This window comes from Syngnathoides biaculeatus, chromosome 3 (genome assembly GCF_019802595.1).
Source record: "Syngnathoides biaculeatus isolate LvHL_M chromosome 3, ASM1980259v1, whole genome shotgun sequence".
In the NCBI taxonomy this organism is placed as follows: Eukaryota; Metazoa; Chordata; class Actinopteri; order Syngnathiformes; family Syngnathidae; genus Syngnathoides; species Syngnathoides biaculeatus.
The window spans coordinates 12275997-12300179 of record NC_084642.1 but is presented as its reverse complement, the minus strand read 5'-3'; the positions used below and the strand labels follow the sequence as shown (position 1 = coordinate 12300179).

At 41.1% G+C, this 24183-nt stretch overlaps 1 protein-coding gene across 5 annotated transcripts; it reads right to left on the bottom strand.

The window, feature by feature from the left end:
* Positions 1 to 23936, bottom strand: urb2 (URB2 ribosome biogenesis homolog). 5 transcript variants are annotated; one of them, XM_061814338.1, is made up of 12 exons: positions 23809 to 23936; positions 19698 to 19841; positions 19371 to 19547; positions 17145 to 18196; positions 16888 to 17026; positions 13436 to 15818; positions 11883 to 12043; positions 10372 to 10482; positions 7922 to 8164; positions 4981 to 5077; positions 2996 to 3129; positions 1 to 372 (listed from the first exon to the last, which is right to left on the bottom strand). In XM_061814338.1, the coding sequence occupies exons 2-12, from the start codon at positions 19821 to 19823 to the stop codon at positions 175 to 177; spliced, it is 4821 nt and encodes a 1606-aa protein (XP_061670322.1). In that variant the 5' UTR covers positions 19824 to 19841; positions 23809 to 23936; the 3' UTR covers positions 1 to 174. The 5 variants fall into 5 exon arrangements, 4 of the variants coding, with proteins under 4 accessions (XP_061670322.1, XP_061670323.1, XP_061670324.1 ...); XM_061814339.1 differs by lacking the exon at positions 23809 to 23936 and adding an exon at positions 23298 to 23385; XM_061814340.1 differs by lacking the exon at positions 23809 to 23936 and adding an exon at positions 23313 to 23343.
* Between the last annotated feature and the right edge of the window lie 247 nt (positions 23937 to 24183).

The window sequence follows — 24183 nt, the reverse complement described above, 5'->3', positions numbered from 1 at the left end:
TGATAACTCAACTATGTCTTTATACATCAGTTTTAGTATGTGAAAACATGGAAATAAAAAAATACATTGACAGCATTTCCTGTCAGACAAGTTTGTTGAATTGATGCAGAATACATAAACCCAAATGACACTTTCAGGGTCACATGGACCCAAATTGGACTTTGCTGGGTCATTTCAAACAGTGTATTTGTCCTCTCCTTGTCTTTGGGGTTTGTGATAGTGGGTGTAGTTGCTGTAGAGCTCGCTAAACACCTCACGGACTCCAGCCTGCAAGCTCGCCGTGAGGAACTTAATATCCTGCTCCACACACAGGTCCAGTATCTGGTAAATGCCCTCTGTCAGGTGCAGCTTGATCTCTGGTCGCAGAGTAACCTGGACAAACAACAACAAGAGCGGTAATTTAAAATACAAAACTAAAAAATAACAAAGGCTTTCAAATGGGCTGATCCTTAACTTTAAAGTAACAACAGAATCTCTGAAACACCGGTCTCTAAGTAGTGAGAATAGAGCCTTTGTTGTCATGACAAATGCAGATTGTGTACTTTAGTTGTGTATAATTTTGTTGAACAGCCAGGACATGGGAGAGAAGGTAGAGTTGAAGAGGCAAGCGTGAATGACCAGGAAGTGGCAATGATTAGTAAGGGGGAAGTTAGAAAGGCACTGAACAGAATGAAAAATGGAAAGACAGTTGGTCCTGATGCCATACCAGTGGAGGTATGGAAGCAATTTGGAGAGGTGGCTGTGGAGTTTTTGACCAACTTATTCAATACAATACTAGCAGGAGAAAAGATGCCAGAAGAATCAAGGAAAAGTGTGCTTGTCCCAATTTTTAAGAACAAAGGCGATGTTCAGAACTGCGGAAACTATAGAGGAATAAAGATGATGAGCCACACAATGAAATTATGGGAAAGAGTAGTGGAGGCTAAACTCAGGACAGAAGTAAACATGTTCAGAGACAAGAGAGTGAGTATATTGGTAGAAGGGTGCTGAGGATGGAGCTGCCAGGCAAAAGAGTGAGAGGAAGACCAAAGAAAAGGTTGATGGAAGTTGTGAGGGAGGACATGAGGACAGTGGGTGTTAGAGAAGAAGATGCACAAGATAGGCTTAGATGGAAAAAGATGACACGCCGTGGCGACCCTTAAAGGGACAAGCCAAAAGGAATTGAAGAAGAAGAAGCCAGGACATCTCTCAGGTTTTGTTGGCAATGCATGAGCGTAGGTGCCAAGAGTAACTCTTCAGAGTTTAGTGCAGTACTTCAACGATATTCATGGTACACTAAAATGATCAGAATATTTATATATGAAGATGGGATGTTATAAACTGTCATTTAATCATATTATATTAATAACTTATAAACACAGTGTATGTATGTTATACAGTATATTAATTATATTTAATTGTTAATGAACATGATGATGGTGGCAAACACTCATGATGATTGTACTTGGAGATCTAAGACCTAGCATTTCTTGAGGTGGTACTTTGTGTAAAACGTTTGAAGACTCCTAATTTACCGTAATTTCCGGCCCACGGAGCGCACCTGATTATAAGCCTCACCCAGTACATTTGTAAAGGAAATATCATTAGGTACATACATAAGCCGCAGCTGTGTAAAACTCACAAGTGCCCACATTGAAACACGAGATATTTACAAAGAAAGACGGTAGAAAGAAACAGTTTTCCAAGTTGTAATACATTAGCTTAGCTTACCATAGCAACAGCACGGTAGCACAAACAGGGCTGGTTTAAAAAAAAAGAGCCTCAAGCTACGCAGTAGCAACATGGAAGCACAGCACTAACAGGGCTGTTTAAAAAAAAAAAAAAAACTAAATCATTGACATGCAGCAGTAAAACAGCAGCAACTTGCTAGCGCAGCGCTAACAGGGCCGGTTAAAAAAAAAAAAAAAAACATACCGGTAAATGTCACTTGCTCGCCACTGGTCTCACGCTTACCTTTTCTGCTTGACTGCGCACTTGCGGCCGTTAGAAAAAGTTCAGAAATTAGCCACATCACCACATAAGCCGCAGGGTTGAAAGCGTGTGAAAAAAGTCGCGGCTTATAGGCCGGAAATTACGGTAGTTAGTTTGATTGTGTAGTATGGTTTGGTTTCCTCTCCTTTGCTCACGCCATGGGCTCAGCCTGGATAGAATATTTTAGTGTTTTGACTACTGGGACAATAGGCATCTTTCAGTGAAGCCATATAATTTCAATTTCAATTCTAAAATAATGATCTCCTTTTAAAAGCAATATTTGCTTCGCCATTTTGGTCATGTTTTTCCAGAGTACTTCTTGGAAAGTTTGTCTCACTCGGATGATCAGGACAGAGATGAAGTTACATTAGACTCGCATGAATTTCTCGCTGTTGAAAAAGCCATTTTCACAGTCATTGAACACGTCATGGTGTTGGATGACTTGAACGGACCACTCTTCTTACCTTTTCCGTCAGTCTGTCCATTCATTTTGGTGTCTGTTCCTATGTCCCTTCTCAATGTGTTAATTATACTGCAAAATGCTGAGTCAAGCAGGCGTCGCATTAAATACAGTCTGGTAGCGTAGCGGAGCGGAGCCGTGTTCAGAAGCCAGACGTGACTCACCGCCTTGAACTAACCTCTAGCCAAAAGCTTAATTCCAGCACATGGAGCTATAGTAATCCTTAGCCCGTTCCATTGGGGAACATTTAAAACCGCGTTGACGGAAATATTTTCTCGACTCTTCTTTTTGGCGTCGGAATCTTACAGCACTGTTGGATTTTATATGTGACCCGAACTGGGCTACATCACTGGATCACTGAGTTAGAGCTGTCTCCTTTGTGTGTGTGTGTGTGTGTGTGTGTCTGTTTATGTGTGTCTATAAAAACAGTTGACAGAGGGTTTTGGATTGATGGCTATGTATGACTGTGTGTAACGTCTGTCACCTGTTAAAGCTATTTTCCAATGCTAATATTGGAAAAATAAATTACAGAAATCGCTCAAGTGCGTGTCTGTGTGCATGTACCTTTTGCAGCGCTGTGACGTATTGCGCCACCATGAAGGCAGACAGCGTGGTGAAGTTCTCAGAGATGGCAGCAATGTGCGAGTACATCCTTTCTACCAGTCGGGAGCACTGCAGATAAATTTCACTTTCTCCACCTGCAAACCACACATTGACATTGATTTCCTAACCTAAGAGGCAATACTTTAGCTATAAATACACCCCCAGAACGGCGCTGGTATAAAACAAGGTAAAATACCTCCAAAGCAAAGTCATAAATCAGTCATGATGACATAAGTCTAATTACAAATGAAAAAAATATACCCTAGTAAAGCAGACTTGGTGAAAAAGGGATGTTTAGAGTAGTTTTTCAGCATGTTATTATTTTCAGTCTTTTAAAAGAAAAATGAATATCCTGTCAACGTTTAGTTTCTGTTGTATATCAATGTGTGCTGCTGTTAGCGGAAAGATTTGGGTGAGACATTTACTGGAATTCCCGGCCTACAGAGCGCACCTGGTTATAAGCCTCACCCAGTACATTTGTAAAGGAAATTCCATTTGGTACATACATACGCCGCAGCTGTGTAAAAGCCGCAAGTGCCCACATTGAAACCGACATTGAAACACGACATATTTACAAAGAAAGACGGTACACAGAAAGTTTAACGCTAGTGCCACCGCGCTAACACTAATGTTAGCACCGCTGTGCTAACAGGGCCAGTTAAAAAAAACTAAATAAATAAAATAAAATACTGGTAAAAATCACTGAGACACGGCAGTAACACGCTAGCGCAGCGCTAACAGGGCCAAACTTCCTCGGCACATATATTCCACCGGTGTCACGCTTACTTTTTCCGCTCGAGTGCCCCTTGCGACCGTGAGAAAAAAATTCACAAATTAGCCACATCATCGAATAAATCGCATGGTTTAAAGCGTGTGAAAAAAGTCGCACTTTACAGGCCGGAAATTACGGTAATAGATACTATGATGATTTTTTTTACATCTTTTCTTTTACAATGTCTATTCACCCATGTGTAAAATGGGTTTTTGGTCTCTGGAAACTAACATTTTGGAAGACGAGTCAGAATCAAGACTAGTCAAGTTTTTCAAAAACTTTTAAACGTTTGCTTTTTTGGAACTCTTATGACAACAAAATTATTTTTTTTTACTCAAACACTCCTCAACATTTCCACATCAGTCTCAACGGAAAATGTAGACTTCATCTTCCCGTGTCTTTTGAGGAGTACCCAGTCAAGCAGCGCTTTCACACTAATAGTGATTTTCAAAGAGTGGTCGGGTGCACGCTCGTGGTATGTAGATTCCCTCTATTGGTATACAAAAAAAAAGTACAGCTCAGTTCAGTTTTTATTTCAATACAGCTGCATTTAATATTCAAGAAGTTTATTTTTAATCATTTATTTATGAAGTTTTATGTGCAGTACATTCAAATTTAATCATTATTGAAGTACTTTTTTACAAGCCTATGTTTAAGTGCATTGTTCTTGCATCCATGGCTCTATGGATAACGTTTCAGTGGTTTACAATATTATTGTTTGGAATATTTAATATAGTTTGGAAGAATAAAAGCTCTAGTTCAATTTTAATGAACGGGTTTTTTTAGGTGAAGTATAAAATTTGAGGTATACTGCACTGCGACATCAAGATGAAAAGATGCAGGATGACGTGATTCCCTTTTGTGTTTAATATTTTCCAGACATAACTTTATAACATCAGTGGGGGTTGTAATGCCTTCTTAGGTTTTGTCATGAGCTTGGAAGACTGGAAACAGACAGACATTGGCGTCAACTGGGATTTTTTTTTTTTTTTTTAGCTTAAAAGCTAAATATACATAGATGTATCACAAGATAAAGCCTATTAAATGTTTCAGAGGAGAGTCAAAATAAGCCCTCACATATCCAATTCTCTAAGTAAATGAAAATAAAATCCAAGCTCAGGCAAAAGTCTTATTTTGAGCTCAGTTTCATTTCATATAAATATGAAGAACGTACCTGCGTCATTGACTCCTCTCTGGCGACCTTCCTGCATGATGGAAGCCACTAGACGGTAAAAGACATTCAAGAATGATGGCGTGGCGTTCAGCATCACCTGAATGCACACGAGGAAAGGACAAACTGTACTTCTGAAATTGTCTGACAAGAAGACGAGGGACAGTTTCAACCGAGAATGTTTAGTGATAGAAAAGTGCTCAACTGTAGTCCACATGTAGCTTCTACATCTTCATTTGACTTTTTAGAGGGTGCAAATTAAAAGGATTCAAAGGAGTGTGGATAAGGTTGGGAACCTCAGCTTTATGTACAATGTGATATAATATGCTGCTTCGCTGGCATTGCATGCAATCATTGAAAAGATGGATCCAGATTTCTACTTTTTACAGTTGCCAATTTCCTTCCAAGCACTGTTGTAGTACCCCTGAGCAAGTTACCGAATAGTGACTACATCACTGTATTTGTGACAAGACATGCCTATAGAATTCATAGCAAGAGTACAGTTCGTTTACGTCAAGCTAAAATAGACTGACAAGATGTGCAGAGCGGCTTTAGGAATGGGGGGTGGCGGTACAGGTGATGTCAACAAGTCAAATGGTTTCCATCAGTAAATGCCAGCACTCCAACATCTCCACACCCCTCTCCCCCAATCTGACCTATCACACCACACTGCAGCTCACTCTCCTGTTCCACTCAACCTCCGCTGTGCACTCCAGTCACATCTTCATCTTCCTTCTTCCTCCCTCACTTTGGATTCATTTCTGCGTCACCCAATCTTTTCCTCCTTTTCCGCATCGCCACAGTTTAACCCCTCCCCCGCAACCGCCCTCTCTGATAGGCTCCTCCACTGCAGTCTTTCACTCTGAAAACATCTGATGTCAGTTAGCAGGTTTTTGCCTGCATTAATGCATTGCAGCTGCACTGTTTGCTACAATAGCCCAGGCATACATTCACCAATCCAATTGGTGTAGAAACCTGGGTCGGCCGCAATCAAGATATGTGAACACATAATGTTCATTTCTTGGCACAAAATAGTAAACTGCGGACACAAAAAAAAAAAAAACAGGTATAACTGTGTGCACAAAAATACAAACATGCACGAACTATTCATTTGTAGGTCTCACATTGCCATTAAAAACCTGGACGTCTGTGTAGCCAAATGGAGTGCACCTTCACTAGAACAGTAAAAATATGCAAATGTCCTTAAGACAGTGATTCACAACCACAGTGACATGGTACAGGGGATTGCCAGGGGAGCCGTAATTGGCCAACTTCACTAATTTTACCAAAAATGATTGTCCATTAAAAATTACAGTGGTGTGAAAATGTGTTTGCCTCCTTCCTGATTTTTTTTTTTGCATGTTTCTGGCAAATGATTCCCATCTTCAAATAAGTACACAGAAATGCTGTTTTTAAAAGAGGTTATTATTTAGAAGGGAATAAAAACAATACAAATCTATATGGCTCTGTATAAAAAAAGTAACTGACCCCCTCACCCATTAAAGCATAACTGTGGAGTTCAATTCCTCTAGTCAGACACAAGCCTGAAACAGCAACAAATGTTTTCAATCAAGAAATCACCCAAATAGGACCTGCCTGACAAAGTGAAGTTCACTAAAAGATTTTAAAAAGCTAGACATCATGCAGGGATTTACAGATATTCAGGAACAAGTAAAAAGTAATTGAGATCTAGCATTCTGGAAAAACATTATAAAGTAATTTCTAAAGCTAAAAGACTCCAACGAACCACAGAGAAAGCCATTACCCACAAATGGTGAAAACATATAACGGTGGGGAACCTTCCAAGGAGTGGAGGGAGGCCTCACTTGCCTCAGCAATGTTAGTCTTCATGACAACACCGTAACAAAGACAGTAGGCAAAAATGGTCTTTTGGGCAGAGTTCCAAGACAAAAAAAGACTGCTGAGCAAAAAGAACATTAAGGCGCATCTTAACTTTGCCATAATACATCTTGTGTTTACTTGTGTTGTCTTTGTCTTTTGTATTTGTTTAATTATGGGACCAACCCGAATTGTGGGAGTTGTGACAACCATGCAAAAAGGAAATCAGGAAGGGGTCAAACCTTTTTCACACCACCCTATATCTTTGCTCATCTATCAATGCCAGTGACATATTGTGACAGAACAAAGAAATGCGCTCTTATTTGATGGCAGATGGTATAAGAAATGTGTACCGTAATTTCCGGCCTATAAGCCGCGACTTTTTTCACACGCTTTCAACCCTGCGGTTTATGCGGTGATGCGGCTAATTTCTGCATTTTTTGTAACGACCGCAAGGGGGCACTTGAGCTGAAAAGGTAAGAGTGAGACCAGTGGAATATATGCGCTGAGGAAGTGACTTTTACCGGTATGTTTTTTTAACCGGCCCTGTTAGCGCCGCATGTTTCTGCTGTGTTACTGCCACGTCTCAGTGATTTAGGTATGTTTTTTTTTTAACTGGCTCTGTTAATGCTGTGCTACCATGTTGCTACTGTGTAGCTGCGGCAGCTGTTTTTTTTTTTTTTTACCGGTATGTTGTTGTTTTTTTTTTAACCCAACCCCTTCGTGCTACCGTGTTGTTGCTAAGCCAAGGTATTAAAACTTTGAAAACTCTTTGTGTACGGTCTTTCTTTGTAAATATCTTGTGTTTCAATGTCGGTTTCAACGTGGGCACTTGCAGCTTTTACACAGGTGCGGCTTATGTATGTACCAAATGGTATTTCTTTTACAAATGTACTGGGTGAGTTTTATAATCCGGTGCACTGTGTAGGCCCGAAATTACGGTATTAACATTGCCATATATACACACACAGACACACACAAACACACACACACACACACACACACACACACACACACACACACACACGCAGACACACATTGTTATATGATGAGCATTTAATTATGAGTGTGTTCATTTAAATGCCTGGATAAAGAGTCCACTTACCTGAGAATGACACTGGATGATAGCAAAAAGTGCCTCATGAATAGCAAAGAACACTGACTGGTACACAAGTGGAGTCAGGTGGTCAAGCGGCACAGCCTGAAGCGCTCCGAGGACCAAGACTACGTGATGAGGGTTGCTGATGAGACCCTCACCCTGGCGCAGCAGCGTTGTCATCGCTGTCACAGTGGGAATGGTGAAGGTCAAACTCAAGCCCACGTCCTGACTGGATGACCTTACAAGAAACTGTAACAAAGTTGGAAAATTATGTAGTTTGGCAAAAACACTCCGAGTACCTTGAAACCTCTAAGCTAAGGTGCCACTGTACAAATGTGCATCCTACTGCCACTACTGTGTACCATTTTTTCAATTCTACATCACTTTGATTTCTCATGAGGAGTCAAGTGATAGTGTTCTCCTTGAGGTCTGTAGGAGGCAGTAAGATGCATTACAAAGTGGGTACAACTGTAAAGTTTTTCATTTATTTTTTACAACAGCTCCATCTACTGGATCTTGTGTGTCACACTCGCACTTTGCTCCAATGGAAGTGGATGGTTATAAAACAAAATTGTGAATGAATTCTACCGTTATCTAAATCTGCACTCACATGGAGTCATTTTCTGTTCATGGATATCACAGCTCCAGAGGTGGGAATGTAATTGTTTGTGTTTTTATGAAATCCAGCCAACTAACCACCCAACAACAGCATGACAAATCATACAAAGGTTTTCATGCGGAGTGCGTTATTGATGAATAAAATAATACTGGATTTGCTACCTGGAAAAAGACCAACAGGTGTTTCTTTTTTAACCTAAGACAAAAAGTTTAAAAAAAGAAAAACTAACTAATTGAAATATGCAATGAAGATACAACTGCAAGGACAATAAAACGTATATCAGCTGTTTTAAATAAACGACTTCTTCAATTAAACAGTTCCATATTATCCCAAAACACTGTTGCTTATTGAAAATATTTGGTAGGGATTTGACTTGACAGATTTTTTGTGCTTAAGACATGCACAAAAAGACACATGAAAAATTACCCCCCCCTCCAATTTTTCCATTTTTGCATAGGTTCTCCACTTTAATGTTTAAGATCATCAAACAAAGGTAAAATCTCAGACAAATATAACCCAAGTGAATTTAAAATTCTGCTTATGTAATTTCGTTTATTAAGGGAAAAAAAATAAACAACTCGGACAAAATAGCTACTAAAAAAGGCTGCAACAAAATGACACAATCCAAAGAAATTGCGGAGTAGTTGAGAAATAAAGTAATTGACATTTATCAGTCTGCAAAGAGTTACGAAAGCCATTTCTAGAGCTTGAAGAATCCAATGAACCATTTAAATCCATTGAACGGTGGTGAACCTTCCCAAGGAGTTGGTGGACTACAAAGATTAACGCGAGAGAACAGCAACGACTCATCCGGGAGGCCAAAAAGGAACTTGGGACAACTTCGGAAGAACTTCACGCTTCCCTTGCCTCAGTTATGGTCAGTGTTCATGTCAACAATAAGGACATTATTGAGGAAAAATGGCATCCATGGCAGAGTTACAAATCAAAAACTACTGATGACCAAAAAGAACATAAAGCCTTGTCTTACTTTTGCTAAAAGATATCTAAATGATTCCTAAGACTTATTTGGGAGAACTTTATAAGGACCGACGAGATTGAGATTTGTGACCTCAATCTGGAGTGCACTTGGGTTGTGCTGTAGGTCAACTATCCAAGACACCAGCAAGTCAACTTCTGAATGGCGTAAAAAAACTGAATAAAGGTTTTTGAGTGCCCTAGATAAGTCTAGACTTTAATACGATTGAAATGCAGTGACCTTAAAAATATCGCTCTTGCTCAAAAATCCCAAATTTTTGCTACAGTCAAACAATGCTACAAGGAAAAGTGGGCCTAAAATATCTCCACAGAGATGTGAAAGACAGCATTTTAAATTCATTTCATACAAACGTGTCTGATGGCCTTAAAAAATTGGAGAAACTATGCAAAAATATTAGAATTTAAGAAGGGTGACACGGCACTCTATGCAGCGTTTCTGGCTTTATTGATTGAAAACACCCGCGTCATGACACAGGACAAGCATTGCAACATGTGTGTGTCTGTTTGAGTGTGTGATTGTCATCTGCCCGTAGAGTGCTAGACTCCTAATGGCTGTCACGTGTTCTTTTGGAAGCTGACAGTGAATGATTATGGATGAAATACTATACTGAACACTTGAGTTTCGCTCGATAATGTATTCTGCTTCTCTCAAAGCTGTGACTGTGCACGTCAAATGCCAGCCATGTCAAAATAATGAACAAAAAAACTAAACCTATTCTTGGAGATGCTACATCCAAGTAAAAAAAAATTAAAACGCTAATTAACAGCTGTTAGTGTGCTCTGGACTAAGCCACATACTCGAGCAATTAATTATTGTGCATTATGTGTGCATTTTTCTCACCACCATAGCAGACAGAATTTGTGGTGCAAGGAACCACAGAGCTTTAGAGGAAGGTTCAGGTAACTGACAGCAGGACAGCAGCTTGACAATGATGACGCCAGCCAACACTTCCTGGAGATGAGAAAATGGACAGCAGAGTGAGATAACAGGCATTTTGGAAGCTACTATAAAGCTCGTGTACCTACGTCATAAAAAAAATCAGGTGATTTTTGTTTACCTCACCATATTGCCGGTCAAGCTAAGCATTGCTCAATGCTAAGATGACATGGAAATATGTCTTGTAGCACGACGCCCAGAGTCTTGTCCAATACCGTCAGACATTTAGAAGGTGAAAATAAACGATGGTATGTGGAAAAATTTGATAAACTCGGCACAGAGGACCCGTATTTAATGCCGAAATCGATGTTTTCGCCGATAAGAAATTGGACTGTTAATTTGCTTCCGTTTGTCTTGGACACCTGGATGTACACGTGGATCAAGTGAGTAAGTCGTCCAGATTTACACGGAAAAGTTTGAAAGCGTATAAAGGTCTGGACACATACGAATACTTTGTTGGTGGATCTGTTCTCATCAGGAATAAATCCCAAATAGTGATCGTTTTGAAGGCTCGTGAATGCGGAAGTGTGTTCAACGATATGTTAACCTTTGCCGTCATCCATCGATCTTTTCAGCTAGTATTCAATACAAATACTAATATCTAAATAAATGACTCCTGGTTTTACACAAACTTGCATTCATTAGCTATGATTGAAAAAAAAAAAAAAAGAGGACAGCGTCGTCTCCATGTAACGTACACGGAAGCGATTGCGGTCACACTTAACCTCCGGAAACCTCTGCGACAGACTTTTTTTTTTTTTTTTTTTTAAACACGCATTGTTCTTAAATGAGCCAACTTGGCATTATAAATACTTTTTGGTAATTTGAGATTTAGAAGAATAATTCCTACCTGAAATGAAGCGATCGCTACACATGTGTGCGTGTATTTCGGTTGGGCACCATCCATCATGTTTCATTGCCGAAATCCATCGATATTTTCTGGTCTTTTCAGCTGGTATTCCATAGAATGACCTCTTTGAATATCTGTCTCGTATGTTGTGACAGCCAACAGCACAACAGGTCTCGGGTATTGTAAATATTCTCCTCCGGTTCAATGTCTCCCACAATGTCGAGTAGCGATGCTTGACCGGCAATATGGCAGCGTGAAAACGGTGACGTCACGTGCACAAGCTCTATATACTCAACTGTGACAATATAAGGTGCACATGTACATCTGAATGATGCCTAAAATAAGAGCTCTATCAGAATATTAAAAAAAGCTCTAAGTATGATGCAATGCTGGGTGACAACACTGCAAACATCAGCCACAATAATAAATGTGCAGTCAGACACTAGTAAACAAATGTCATCATTATCTTGGACACTACTCTCATTAGTCTTCAACTGTACCAAATTCTGTGATTAGCGAGTGTCAGTCATTCTGTCAATGAAAAACCACGAGAAGAAAATCAAACCTTGTAGTTTCCAGAGCTTAGCTTGCAAGTGTCTAAACCATCTTCGATCATAGTCAGTAACATGCTAAACTGGGAGGGAGTGCTGTTCTCCAGTAGGTGGCGCAGCAGGTTCTGCAAAGCTGGCTCCAGCTCAGACGTGTCAGAAGGAGACAGCCACGGTGCTACAAAAGGAAATGCAAAATTCAGTTAAGACATTTCAGTAATTTTGTTTGAAATTCCAGGTGCGCTTAAGTAAACCAATGTTTGAACCGACAAGTTAGAGTAAGTCAAGATTGTTACCAAAGGCTATAAAACAATTTATAAGTCAATGTATAATTCCAATGTGAAAACACATGAAACATATTAACACAAAAGTATTGAGAATACCTTGTAATCAATGAATTAACTAAAGCAATGTCAGGCTACATCCCTTGAATCTTGCTCAACCAATGCTCTTAACTTTGTGGGCAGTTTGGGAAAGGTTCTTTTCTGGTCCCAAAGCAACTTCCATTGCAAGTTCCCAACCATTACTGAGCCAAAGCACATATTTTACATTTAGTCACTGCAAACTTTATTTTGAGTGGGCCAATGCAGAGACTGTGAAGCCATGTGACTGTTTGTCAAATAGAATCAAATGTCACTAACAGTTAAATTGGTGAAACAGTCGTGACACAAGTCTCTTTGACCAACCAAAATTGATCAGCCCAGCGATAATGCAACAAAGTGGCTCTGGAGAAGGAAGTCTGGGGGTCCCTGCTAAAGCTAGTGCCCCCGTGACCCGACCTCGGATAAGCAGTGGAAAATTGATGGATGCATGGGTGCTTCTACTAAATATGGAGCAAATGGTCTGAATACTTATGACCGTTTGATAGTTCAGATTTTCTTTTTTAATAAATCTACAAAAATGTGAAGAGTTCTGTTTTTCTGTCAATATGGCTGGCGTGCTATGTGTGTATTAATGAGGGGGAAAAAACAAACTTAGATGATTTTAGCAAATGACAGCAATATTACAAAGAGTGAAAAATTTAAAAGGGTCTGAATACTTTCCATATCCACTGTATCAGTATAATCTGACATATAATATAAAATTCATTTAAAATTGGCAAACATCCAGTAACTATTTTATTGATTCAAATTTTCAGCTAACTTTATCACCGATACTGCCAGGCCTGGAAAATCCCTACACATTTTTTAAAACTTAAAACAGAGAAGTGAAACATTAACATATCAATTATATTGAAATTTTGAAAGATATATACATATACATACAAGTGCATATCAGTTATTGGCCATCTTGACCACTAATAATTGATATCAGTCCGAAGGAAAAAAAAATCCATCTCCAGTCCAATGTAAGAGTATAAAAAGAATTTCTTCTTCACAGGATAAAATTATTTAGTCACATTCACAACCAAGATCCATAATTTCATCCCAGAAGAGTGAAATCTGTTATAGTTACATAGTTCCCAATATTCCTTATTTTTACATCCTAGTACTTACATTTTTCGATATTTTCTATTGATTAATAGGTATAATTGGACAAGAAAGTAGAGTAATTATAATAGATTACTTACCTGTCAAAAGTCTGTGTACATTTTTAATGATCTGAGCATACAACTCATCCACTTCTTTAACACTCTTCTTTTTTCCTTCCTCTTCCTCCTTCTCCTTTCCTTTTAGCTTTGTCACTGCTAAGTAGCGCACTGACAGGAAATTCAGAGAGGAAACCAGGAAGTCCACAGGTCTGGCCGCAGAGTTAATCTCTTTCAGGATCTGCTGACAGAAACCCTGATAAAGAGTTTCATGCCGCAGGATGGTCTTTTCCTCGTCGCCCGCTGTCATGTAGGACAGCTTACACTGCAGCATGATCGTGACAGTGTCGACCACATAGGCGGGACTGAGCGAGCAAGCAGGTTGTACGTCGGGTTCATTGACATACTGAGCCTTCACGACTGACTCCACAGCTGATCCCAGTGAGGATGTGGTTCTTGCAATTGTCTGGATTAAGGTTTGATCCATTTGTTTATTCCTTCCCAGGTTAGAGGTCATCGCCTTGGAGGAGGCAGCCAACGATGCCAGGAGGAGATGAACAGACATGACGGAGCCTTCAAGTTTTGATGTGGTGTCCTTACTGGAAAGATATGAGGCAATCCGGTCCAGATTGAGGCGGACGCTGCTGTTCCTGACCACGATCAACTGGACCAAATATACGATGAAATCTTGCAAAGCTTTCATCAGATCCAACCAATCAGAGCTGCTGGTGGCACTAAATCGTCCTTCCTTGCTGTGCCAGAGGAGAGAAGACACTATGGCCTCCAACAGAGCACTGCCATGAATAATCTTCAGAACACCTGGGAAGTTTTTGCCCTCCACAAGACAACCAAGTATCCTAAAAAGTTTAGCTTGGAATCCTGCACAACAACTTGCCGTATCTGGAGCCTCAGAATAAGAAGCGGTGGATGTGAGCATGAAGGTAAGAAGGAGAAAAATGGACGAAAGATTCTCAGAGCTAAGACCATCTGGGTGTAGGCTTGATAAAATTTGCAGCAGGTCGACCACCTCTTTGGTTTGGGCCTCACTCAAAAGTACAAATACTTGTCCAGATTGCGAGGATACCAAAATATCATTTACTATGGTCTGCTTCACCAATAAGGACAAAGGCTCCATCTCACCCTTTTGGGCTTCCTGATACTTGTCAAGAGTCAGACAAACATTAGGGGCATGGGCCGCTGTTAGAACCTCGAAAATCCTCTCCGAGACCATACCGACTGTGGCAGAAAACAGCGGCGGCAACTCAACCAGCACAGAGCTGTGGATGAGCTCTGAGGATATAAAAGAGACAGAGAGTTGATCTTTACCTCTGCTGGATTGCTTGCACAACAGCGAATCAACCACAACATCTGCTATGCAGTTCACATCTTCCCTGCTCAGGTAGGGGGCCAGCAAAGGTAGATTGGATACGACAAAATACCAGTGTGCAACACGGCAGGAACTGGAGTCCACACTGTATACCTGCCCGTCCCAAACCTGATCTCCTTCTGAACAAACGCGGAGCTCATCTTTAGCTGAAATGAACTCGACTGCCCTGTTTATGGTTTCCAATGTACTCGGCTCTGCAAGCAGGAATGAGTCCAAAAGTACTTTCTTAATCTGTTGCATAATGAGGAGCCTGAGATAGACAAAGCTGATGGAACTGCATGGCTGTAAACGTACAGAGTTTAGCTCACAATTTAGGAGATTCTCTATACTGGTTAAGGCTTCTGCATTGGAGTCAAAAGGTGTGTATTTGCTACAGTATATGTGGAAGAGTGTGTCTACTTCTATCCAAGTGTATCTGAGGAGAAGAACCGCCTCTCGGGTTTTCTCCTCCCACAGAGATGCAGTTACTTTTTGAGAGTCTTCCAAGTTCACATTCTTTTTACTTTTTTTCTTTGCTCTGGAAACTGAATTCATAACTGCTTTCATTGTCTTGCTTTCTGTGGGCAAAAGTTGCAGCAGGTCATCGAGGAACCTTTGCATCTCCTCCATCATGCTTTGACCTTGTCGGACTAAGGGAAGAGGTGAAACATTGTCTAGAGTCTTTAGACTAAATAAAACAACATGTAGGAGTTTGCTGAGAGAGAAAAGCTTCATTGACGTCTCTTCTCGCACCCCATCCCCCTTTGCTTCACCATTCACTCCCTCGAGCTCCATCTTCTCAGCCTCAGAGCCTTCCTTTACCAGGCCAGGTAAAATATATTTTCCCATGTTCTCCAACATTACGGAGCAAATCGCAAGGCCCTGCGAGGGAGGCGAGTCCAGAATGCTGGCCCTGAGCGAGGCGGAGACGCAGTCGGAGAGCAGAGGGTGTTGAACCTTTTTAGGAGATGGCTGACAGATCACTGAGAGGAGTTCAGAGAAGAAGTGAGGCAACTGACGGAGCTTGGTATACGTCTGGAACAGACTGCACAACATCAGCTGTTGGGGAATCAAAAAAAAAGTCTTGCTTTAGACAGGCGAACATTTTAATTCTTCAAGTTTCAAAGAGGTGCCTGAAAGCCTCTTATAACATAGCTCGAGATTGCGAAGAAAATGGTCACTTATGCAACCCTTTTTTTTTTGTGCAAGAAAAATGTAATGTGGTCATCTTTAGCGAGTGCATGTTTCAATGCTTACGCCAATTCTTTCAGGAAGAATGGGCTAGCATTCCTGCAGAGTACTGCCAGAAGCTTGTGGAAGGTCACCAAAAAAAATGAGCCAAGTCATGCAGCTACTCAATACTAAGGAAATGCAACGTTTTGACCTCAGAGAAAAGAATATAAAATTCTCTATGAAATTCCCTCTATCATTATTGTAGCATTTAACAAAATTAAATAATTTTGGTAATGCTAGCTGACCTGAAACAGGAGCGGTTTAATCTGATTTGACGTAAGACAGTGGAGGCAAAAAAATGAAATGTGTTTTTTTTGCACAGTGTATGTAAACTTCTGGCTTCAACTTTGTGTGCGTGTGTGTATACACATGTATACACAGTATTGTATACTAACAGGAAGATGATCTGATATCAATTTCCTCACAAATTTAATTGCAGAGATTGAGATCTTAATTTCTGGACCAATAAAATGAAACTGGATAACTTCCCACGGGACACCGGAAATCAATAGCTTAACAGATGCTCTGCTGATTATTTTGAAATAATAAGCACCCTTGTGTGAAAGTTGTCTTAGGAAACAAAAAACTAAACATTAGCTAAGTAGTCCTATCAATATCAAGTAGCTTAGCCGAGTGCTTTGGAAAGATATCCGGTCACCTACAGTAGGTGGCCTAATTAGGTTTCTGTTTGATCATATGGTGAGTTACACACTGTATTTCCCTTTTGCTATGCCACACAATGTACATGGGTGATAGATAGCTACATACTCCAAGGTGGAAATACAGGACCAATGAAGCTTTTCCACCATAGCAAATAAAAATGTTTTGTACCGCTTGGTGAAAATGGGTATATACTAAATTCATGTAGTAATAATAAAAGAGACTATTTCAAGACCTGTCTGGCCCGTTGGACTCGTGCTTCCATGGAGTCGGCATGAACCCAGGCTGAAGATAACAGCTCATCCAAGTCTGTTTCAAGAAGCATGTGGTTGAGACCCAGTAGCACCTTCAAACAGCGATACCATGCAGGGATGCTGAAATACAGAGAATACATATTCTGTATTAAAGTACCTTATCACAACATATCTTTACACATCACACGCGCATCTTCAATCCTTATGACTAAATGTGAGTTGAAAATCCGTGATTTACCTGGGCTGGGCCTGATTGAAGAGGACTTGAGCGAGGCTTTTGTAAAACTTGAGCTGCACCTCTCCATGTCTTATCCTGTCTGCTGCCACGTTATAAATATCTGCAGATAGAGCCTGGCTAAGGAGCGATTCTGCAGCTAGCAGAGCGAGATTCCAGCTTTCTGGTGTACAAGAGATGTTGGATGGGGATAAATCCAAAGCAGGTACCAACATTGTGAGGAATTTGAAACACAGCATCCTCTGCTCTTCTTCATTTTCTACTCTACATTTCCTGTAGCTTTGTAGAAAGAACTTAAAAAGCAATGGCACAGTGTTTGACTTTACCGAGTACATGAGTGGCGGTTGACAAGAACATAATTTGCAAAGTAGGGCATTAGCTGGCCTGAGGGGGCCTTTTGTCCCACCATGGCCACGTTTCCCGGAATCATCTTTGGAAGGTAGGAGCTCATCCTTGTAGGATGCCAGGAGGTCAGCAGAGAACAGTGATAACTGAAGGATGGAGTCTATCCTGACCCGGACATCTCTGCAAAGCTGCTGGCGGAGACTCAGGTGTGTGTGAGAAGGAACATATTCAGCAGATGTCAGCATGTGTCTGAGGAGCAATAACGGCTGGATGAGCTGGTTGGTTACCAAAGCGAAGACTCGATTTGGATTGGCTTGTTGCCGCTGAACTGATAAATACGATGTTAAAACCTGAAGCAAGAACTCAAACAAATGAGTTGTGGTGCTGTTTTCTTTGGGTCTCTCATCTAACTCTTGGGTAAGAACCACTTCAGTTTGAGAGTCCAGTTCAACTGAGTGAAAACACTCACTCATAGTGTCTGTTATGAGTCCAGAATGACGGGATCCCGAAGGTAAACCTTGTTCCAGTTGATGGCAGGCGAAGGAGCAGACTTTAACCGAGAGACTGACCATGAGTTCAAACTTGGTGGTGAACACAGATGACAGCAGTGAGGATGAGAGGATTCCCTGACACACACTCAGCAAGGTGGGCACACCCACTGACAGCCTGGTGGGGGTGACAGCACACTCCTCAAGGAGGTCGAGTAGCAGCTGGAAGCAAAATGAATAATGTATGTCATTTGTACCTCTTAAAGTACATAATAGACACAAGGGATCACCAGAGCACCATCAAATTGACTTGGGCTGTAATGTATCTTTTGTGTCACTGTCTTTGCTGCTTCACTATGATTTACGCAAACACATTTCTTTTATTTTGTGATCTTTCCCAAAAAGGGTGGTATGCCTGAGCGAAGAGCATTATCACAGGCAGAAATGTAACAATAGATTTGGGTTTTTTTTTGTTTCTTTTTATAAAGTGTAAAAAATGGGCACTGATTGTTAGTTTTTAATTGAAATGCAATAATCTATCCATCCATTTTCTTTGCCGCTTATCTTCACGAGGGTCACTGGGAGCGCTGGATCGTATCCCAGCTGTCGACGGGCAGGAGGCGGGGTACACCCTGAACTGGTTGCCAGTCAATCGCAGGGCACATAGAGACAAACAGTCGCAGTCACAATTACACTTTGGGGCAATTTAAAGTGCCCAATTAATGTTGCATGTTTTTGGGATGTGGGAGGAAACCACAGTGCCCGGAGAGAACCTGTCGCAGGCACGCAGAGAACATACAAACTCCACACAGGCGGGGCCGGGATTGAACCCGGGTCCTCAGAACTGTGAGGCCAACGCTTTACTAGCTGATCCAGCGTGCCATCCAAAAATAAAAACATGGGGGCAAAAAAAATAAAGAAATAACCGCAATGGTACATGCACATGAGGGTCACTGTGTGCCAAACTAAGAAATACAGTAATCCCTCATTTTTCACAGTTATTTGGTACCAGACCCATCGGCGAAAAGTGAAAAACTGCGAAACAGGGGTAAATGGCGTGGTTTTTTTTTTTTTTTTGGTTCATAGGTTAGGGTTAATGCACTAATGTATGCTGTTGTTTTTTTTGTCATATTTATTTAAAATTTTGTTTTTTGCTTCGTAGGTCCTTGTCATCTTGCTGGGGATGGCAGATTATACCCTATCAATGCGGCTTTCCGGTACAGTATTGTACTAATTTATGCTGGTGTTTTGTTTTTGTGGGGATGGTGCATTAGTACGTAGCGATCTGTCAATTTTTTTTCTTTTTTTGGGGACAGAGGGCTCAGAAATCCACAACCCACTGAATCCGCGATTGGTGATCCGCGTAGAGACGGTTAACAGATTCACAATCACATACCTGTGCCATGTTGAGCCTCATGCTGACTGTCTTGCCTTGCTTGAGACCAACATGGAGCTTCTGACTATGAAGAAAAGCATCCAGGCAACTCCACAGGCCCTCCAACACAGTTTGTGAGAACTCAACCTTTTTGTTATACCAGCCGGTCAGAGCATATGTGCACCAATCCAGAAGGACCTATGACAACACAAAGTGAAGTACGGAATGATGAATGAAACTGCACACAAAATCGCTTAAAGGAGTAGAATTTGGGTGGTTGTAGGAAGACTTTCTCAAACTCCACAAATCCATAACACCACCAGCACGCTCCGAAGAAAATAATCCTACTTGTTCCTTGTTGGGCAGTAAGCATTGAGAGGAGATCCAAGCAAAACGCGCTAGCTTTAATTTGTCCTCCCATGGAGTTTGAGGGCTCTTTAGCTTCAGATGGATGCCAGAATAGATGGCAGCCATCGTTGCTTCTTCTGAAACCTACAGAAAGAAAATGTAAAGCATTAGAGCGGCAGGTAAGCACGTTTTGCATATTACACATTTAAACGACATGCCACCAGCCGCCCATTGGTGTATGAATAAAGGGTAAGTGAATGGTAGAATGTGAGACTCTGTAAAGTGCTTTGGGCACTGTGACAGTGGAGAAAAAGCCCTATACACTTGCAGTCCATTTACAATTTAAAGTATGTGATGTGTGAGAAACCAGTACAGCATGACTGTATACTTTTCATTTTGTTACCAAAAGGGAATACATCAATAATTTGGAAAGTGTAGTAAGCGTCACACTGGTGGTAAGCAGGCTGACCCTCATGGTATGTAAATAATTGTTTTAATTAAAATAAAAAACAAATGAATAAGGGTTATTGCGTAACTCAATTCTACATGCAGCAAAACACGAAGTACAGTACCAATAGTTACTTGCGGTTCAAGTCACTGTCAGTGCTGTTTGGCAGCAGAACAATGAAAAATGGCAAATACAATACAATACAATACATTCTTAACTGAGACAGACTCTATGCTTCGGATTTCATTCAAATCAACGATATATTATAGATTCTAAATACAATACATTCTTAACTGAGAGAGACGCCATGCTTCTGATTTGATTCAATCATTCAGACGTAGCAATGTTACGCTAGCGAAGAACGTCTCATTCATTTATACGAGACGTGTATTGAAAATGAAATATAGGGCATATCTTCGTGCAAACACAGTCTGGTTAAACTTTGGGCGCGAGCCGGCAAGAAAGCGACACGATTGTGCAATCCGATCATAGCTAAATATCGCTCAATAAAGAATAAGAGTGTCAATCGTTCACACGTAGCAATCTTATGCTAGCGAAGAACTTTGAATTCATTTATACGAGACATGTATTGAAAATCAAATATAAGGCATACCTTCGTGCAAACATATCTGTTCCGGTTGATATTAGATGGATTTAGTTGATGATGCGGTCTTCCACAAAGTTTGATCCATCAAAGGCATTTTTCGTACTGGGTCTTCGGTTTTGGAAAGGGTACGAATCGAACTCCACTAACTAGCCTTTCAGGATACCTAGCGTCACTATTACAAAGTCCGTGACTACACCTCTTAACCATATATTTTGTTAAATAACCTAAATACGCGATAAAACGCTAACAAAACCTACACTGGACCATGCAATGTTGTCTGAGAAAATGGCGGGAGCAAAAAAGGGCTTTGGTTTATGCAGATCTCTGGCCTCTGATTGGTCAGTGACGCGGATTGCGCAATATCCACGGAGGGGTCAATTGCTGTTTGGTGCATAGGCATAAAGAACAGGACCCTTACCCAAAGGCAGAACGAGGCTTTCCTCTCATCCACTGGAGTGAACTCCAAGATACAAGCACTGACTTGGGGGGCATGAAGTATGCCCACACCTGCTCAGCACCTCTCACTGTGGCCAACTGCATAGTGAAAAAGTGTCCAGCCCCTCTCAAGAACTACCAGAGCAAAAACTGTGTGGACACGAGCCCATTTCTATCCAGTCAGAACTTTTTGACGGAATGCACCACCTCAGCCTCCTCGACTGCCAAAGGGGTGACATTCCACGTATGTAGAACCAGTTTCTGTAGCCTGTGGTCAGACCGCCAAGGTCCCTGCCGTTGGGCATTGCCCATTTCTCTCCACACCCTACCACCTTGGCCCCTCCCAGAGGTGGTGAGCCGATGAGGAGGGGGATCCACGTTGTCTCTTCAGGCTGTGGCCAGCCATAACGCATGGGTGCAGGCCCAGCCACCAGGCCTGGCACCAGAGGGGTTCCCATTGGAATACACCTCGTGCACGTGATGTAACCATTTTCACGCCGCCATATTGCCGGTCAAACAGAGCTGCTCGACATTGTGGGAGACATTGAACCAGAGGAGAATATTCACAATACCTGAGACCTGTCGTGCTGTTGGTTGTCACAACATACGAGACAGATATTCAAAGAGGTCATTCTATGGAATACCAGCTGAAAAGACCAGAAAATATCGATGGATTTCGGCAATTATACATGATGGATGGTGCCCAACCAAAATACACACACGCCTGTGTAGCGATCGCTTCATTTCAGGTAAGAATTATTCTTCTCAATCTCAAATTCCCAAGAAGTATTTATAATGCCAAGTTGGCTCATTTGAGAACAATGCATATTTTAAAAAAATAAACTGTCTGTGGCAGAGGTTTACGGAGGTTAAGTATGGCCGCAATCGCTTCCGTGTACATTCTGTAGAGACGACTCCGTCCTCTTTTTTTTTTCAGTCATAGTTAATGAATGCGAGTTTCTGTAAAACCTGGTCTCATTTATTTAAATATTGCTGTTTGTATTGAATACTAGCTGAATAGATCGATGGGTTAACGTGTCGCCGAACACACTTCCGCGTTCACAAGCCGTCAAAACTGTCACTTGTGGGATTTATTTCTGATGAGAACAGATCCAGCAACAAAGTATTCGTATACATCCAGACTTCTATACACTTGAAAACTTTTTGGTGTAAATCTCAACGACTTACTCACCAGATACATGTGTATATCCAGTTGTCCAAGAATAGCGGAAGCGAATTAACAGTCCAATTTCTTATCGGCGAAAACATCAACTCTCGGCATTAAATACGGGTCCTCCATGCCGAGTTTATCTCATTTTTCCACGTACCTTCGTTTATTTTCACCTTCTAAATGTCTAACGGTATCGGACAAGACTCTGGGGGTCGTGCTATAAGACATATTTTGTGTCATCTCCAACCGACTTAGCGTTGAACAATGCTTTGCTAGAGAAGCAATATGGCAAGGTAAACAAAAGTCACATGATTTTACGACATAGGTGCAAGAGCTCTATAAAGGGGGGAAAAATGTGATCCAAAATTGGTAATTATCAGTGGGTTCAGAGCCATGCTTTGTCTGGTCCCTCACCTACGACGTGTTTACCATGGGAGACCCTGACAGGGGCATAAAGTCCCAGAGAGCTCCTTGGACCACTGAAACACACCAACGCTTCCGCTACAATACAGTGACAGCTCAGGGAAGGGCACGTACTGTATATGAACAACTCAACAAGCCTTTCATACAATTTATATTCAATAAACAAAAGCATACTAGATAAGTCAGATGTCTTCACTTTGCTCATACAACTCTGCCAGCTGTGTCTAAATGACTGAAGATTTCAAAAGTCCAAAATAGATGTATGGATAATAATGCATTCTCGATTTGTTAAAGTTCCCGTCATTGTAGTCGCGACCATTAAACCACCGAGTTAAGAAGAAAAATGATTGACGGCTAGCCATGTAGCACAACTGGCTAACAACTTATTCAGTTTATACTGCACCAAAGTCCGCTTTTCGTCAGTGAGCTATATAAACAAATGTTAACCTGGCATATCAGTGTGTATTGGCGGCTATTTACATTATTATTACACACACAAGAATCAATTCAACTTACGATTTCTCAACTCACACGTGTCTTCTGTTTTCACGTTTTTTGTATGACCATTCAACTTCCACCCCGACCGCTAGACAAAAGCAATCAAGAATAAGTAATAACGATGGATTAAGAGTTGATTGTATTTTCCGGACAAAAAAATAGTCATAAAGCATATGAAATAGTATATATTACGATTTTAGACGTCTTATAATTACTTCATTGTGTTGGTGTGAGTGTGTTTGTCATATTTTATACACACATTATCAAATCTGAATACACCTGGAAGCTGTTTGTTTTAGGTAACAAAAATATATATAACGGCAAGGAATTTTAGGATATAACGTAGATGTACACATCAATTAATAATGTAGTACATTTTCAGTTTGAAGAAAAATAAAGAACGTCGACGCCGTCTTACTCTGGCCTCGTTTGCTTTTGTCTTGCAAAGTTTGCTTTCCTGAGCAGCCATGAATGTCCTGCCTCGCAGAAGAAATCGTGTGCTGAAGTGTATGTAACAAATCGAGGTCACCTTTCCTGTTTCTCCACTGAGGGGCGTCTCTTGTCTTGTGAATGTTCTGTTGGATTCGTTCGTCGTTCTCGATTTTGGATGAATATCAAGCCTCCGGAGACCCGGCGTGACCCGACTGTTGACATCAAATCCGGACAGCAGATGACAGTGACAGGCGGGGTGTTGCTAGCCTGTTGTCGATAGATACACGTCGTGCACGGGTTGTCAAACGCAGATAACGACGGGCTATATGTAACGGTTATAAACTCGACAATGTAGAGGAGAACCAGCTCCCAGACTCGAGCGGCTATGCTGACGTGACTTCTGGACCGGGTGGCGTATTCCGTTCACTTGTGACACCCACATACCCTGGAATTGACCTTTCCCTGTTTAGTT

Excerpts from the sequence above, each read along its gene's own strand:
- urb2 (XM_061814338.1), bottom strand. The coding sequence starts at position 19,823 with ATGGCTGCCATCTATTCTGGCATCCATCTGAAGCTAAAGAGCCCTCAA. Across the intron at positions 10,483-11,882 it reads TAAGCTCTGGAAACTACAAG|GAAGTGTTGGCTGGCGTCAT; the intron begins GTTTGATTTTCT and ends TCTCATCTCCAG. Across the intron at positions 5,078-7,921 it reads TCATCCAGTGTCATTCTCAG|GTGATGCTGAACGCCACGCC; the intron begins GTAAGTGGACTC and ends GTGTGCATTCAG.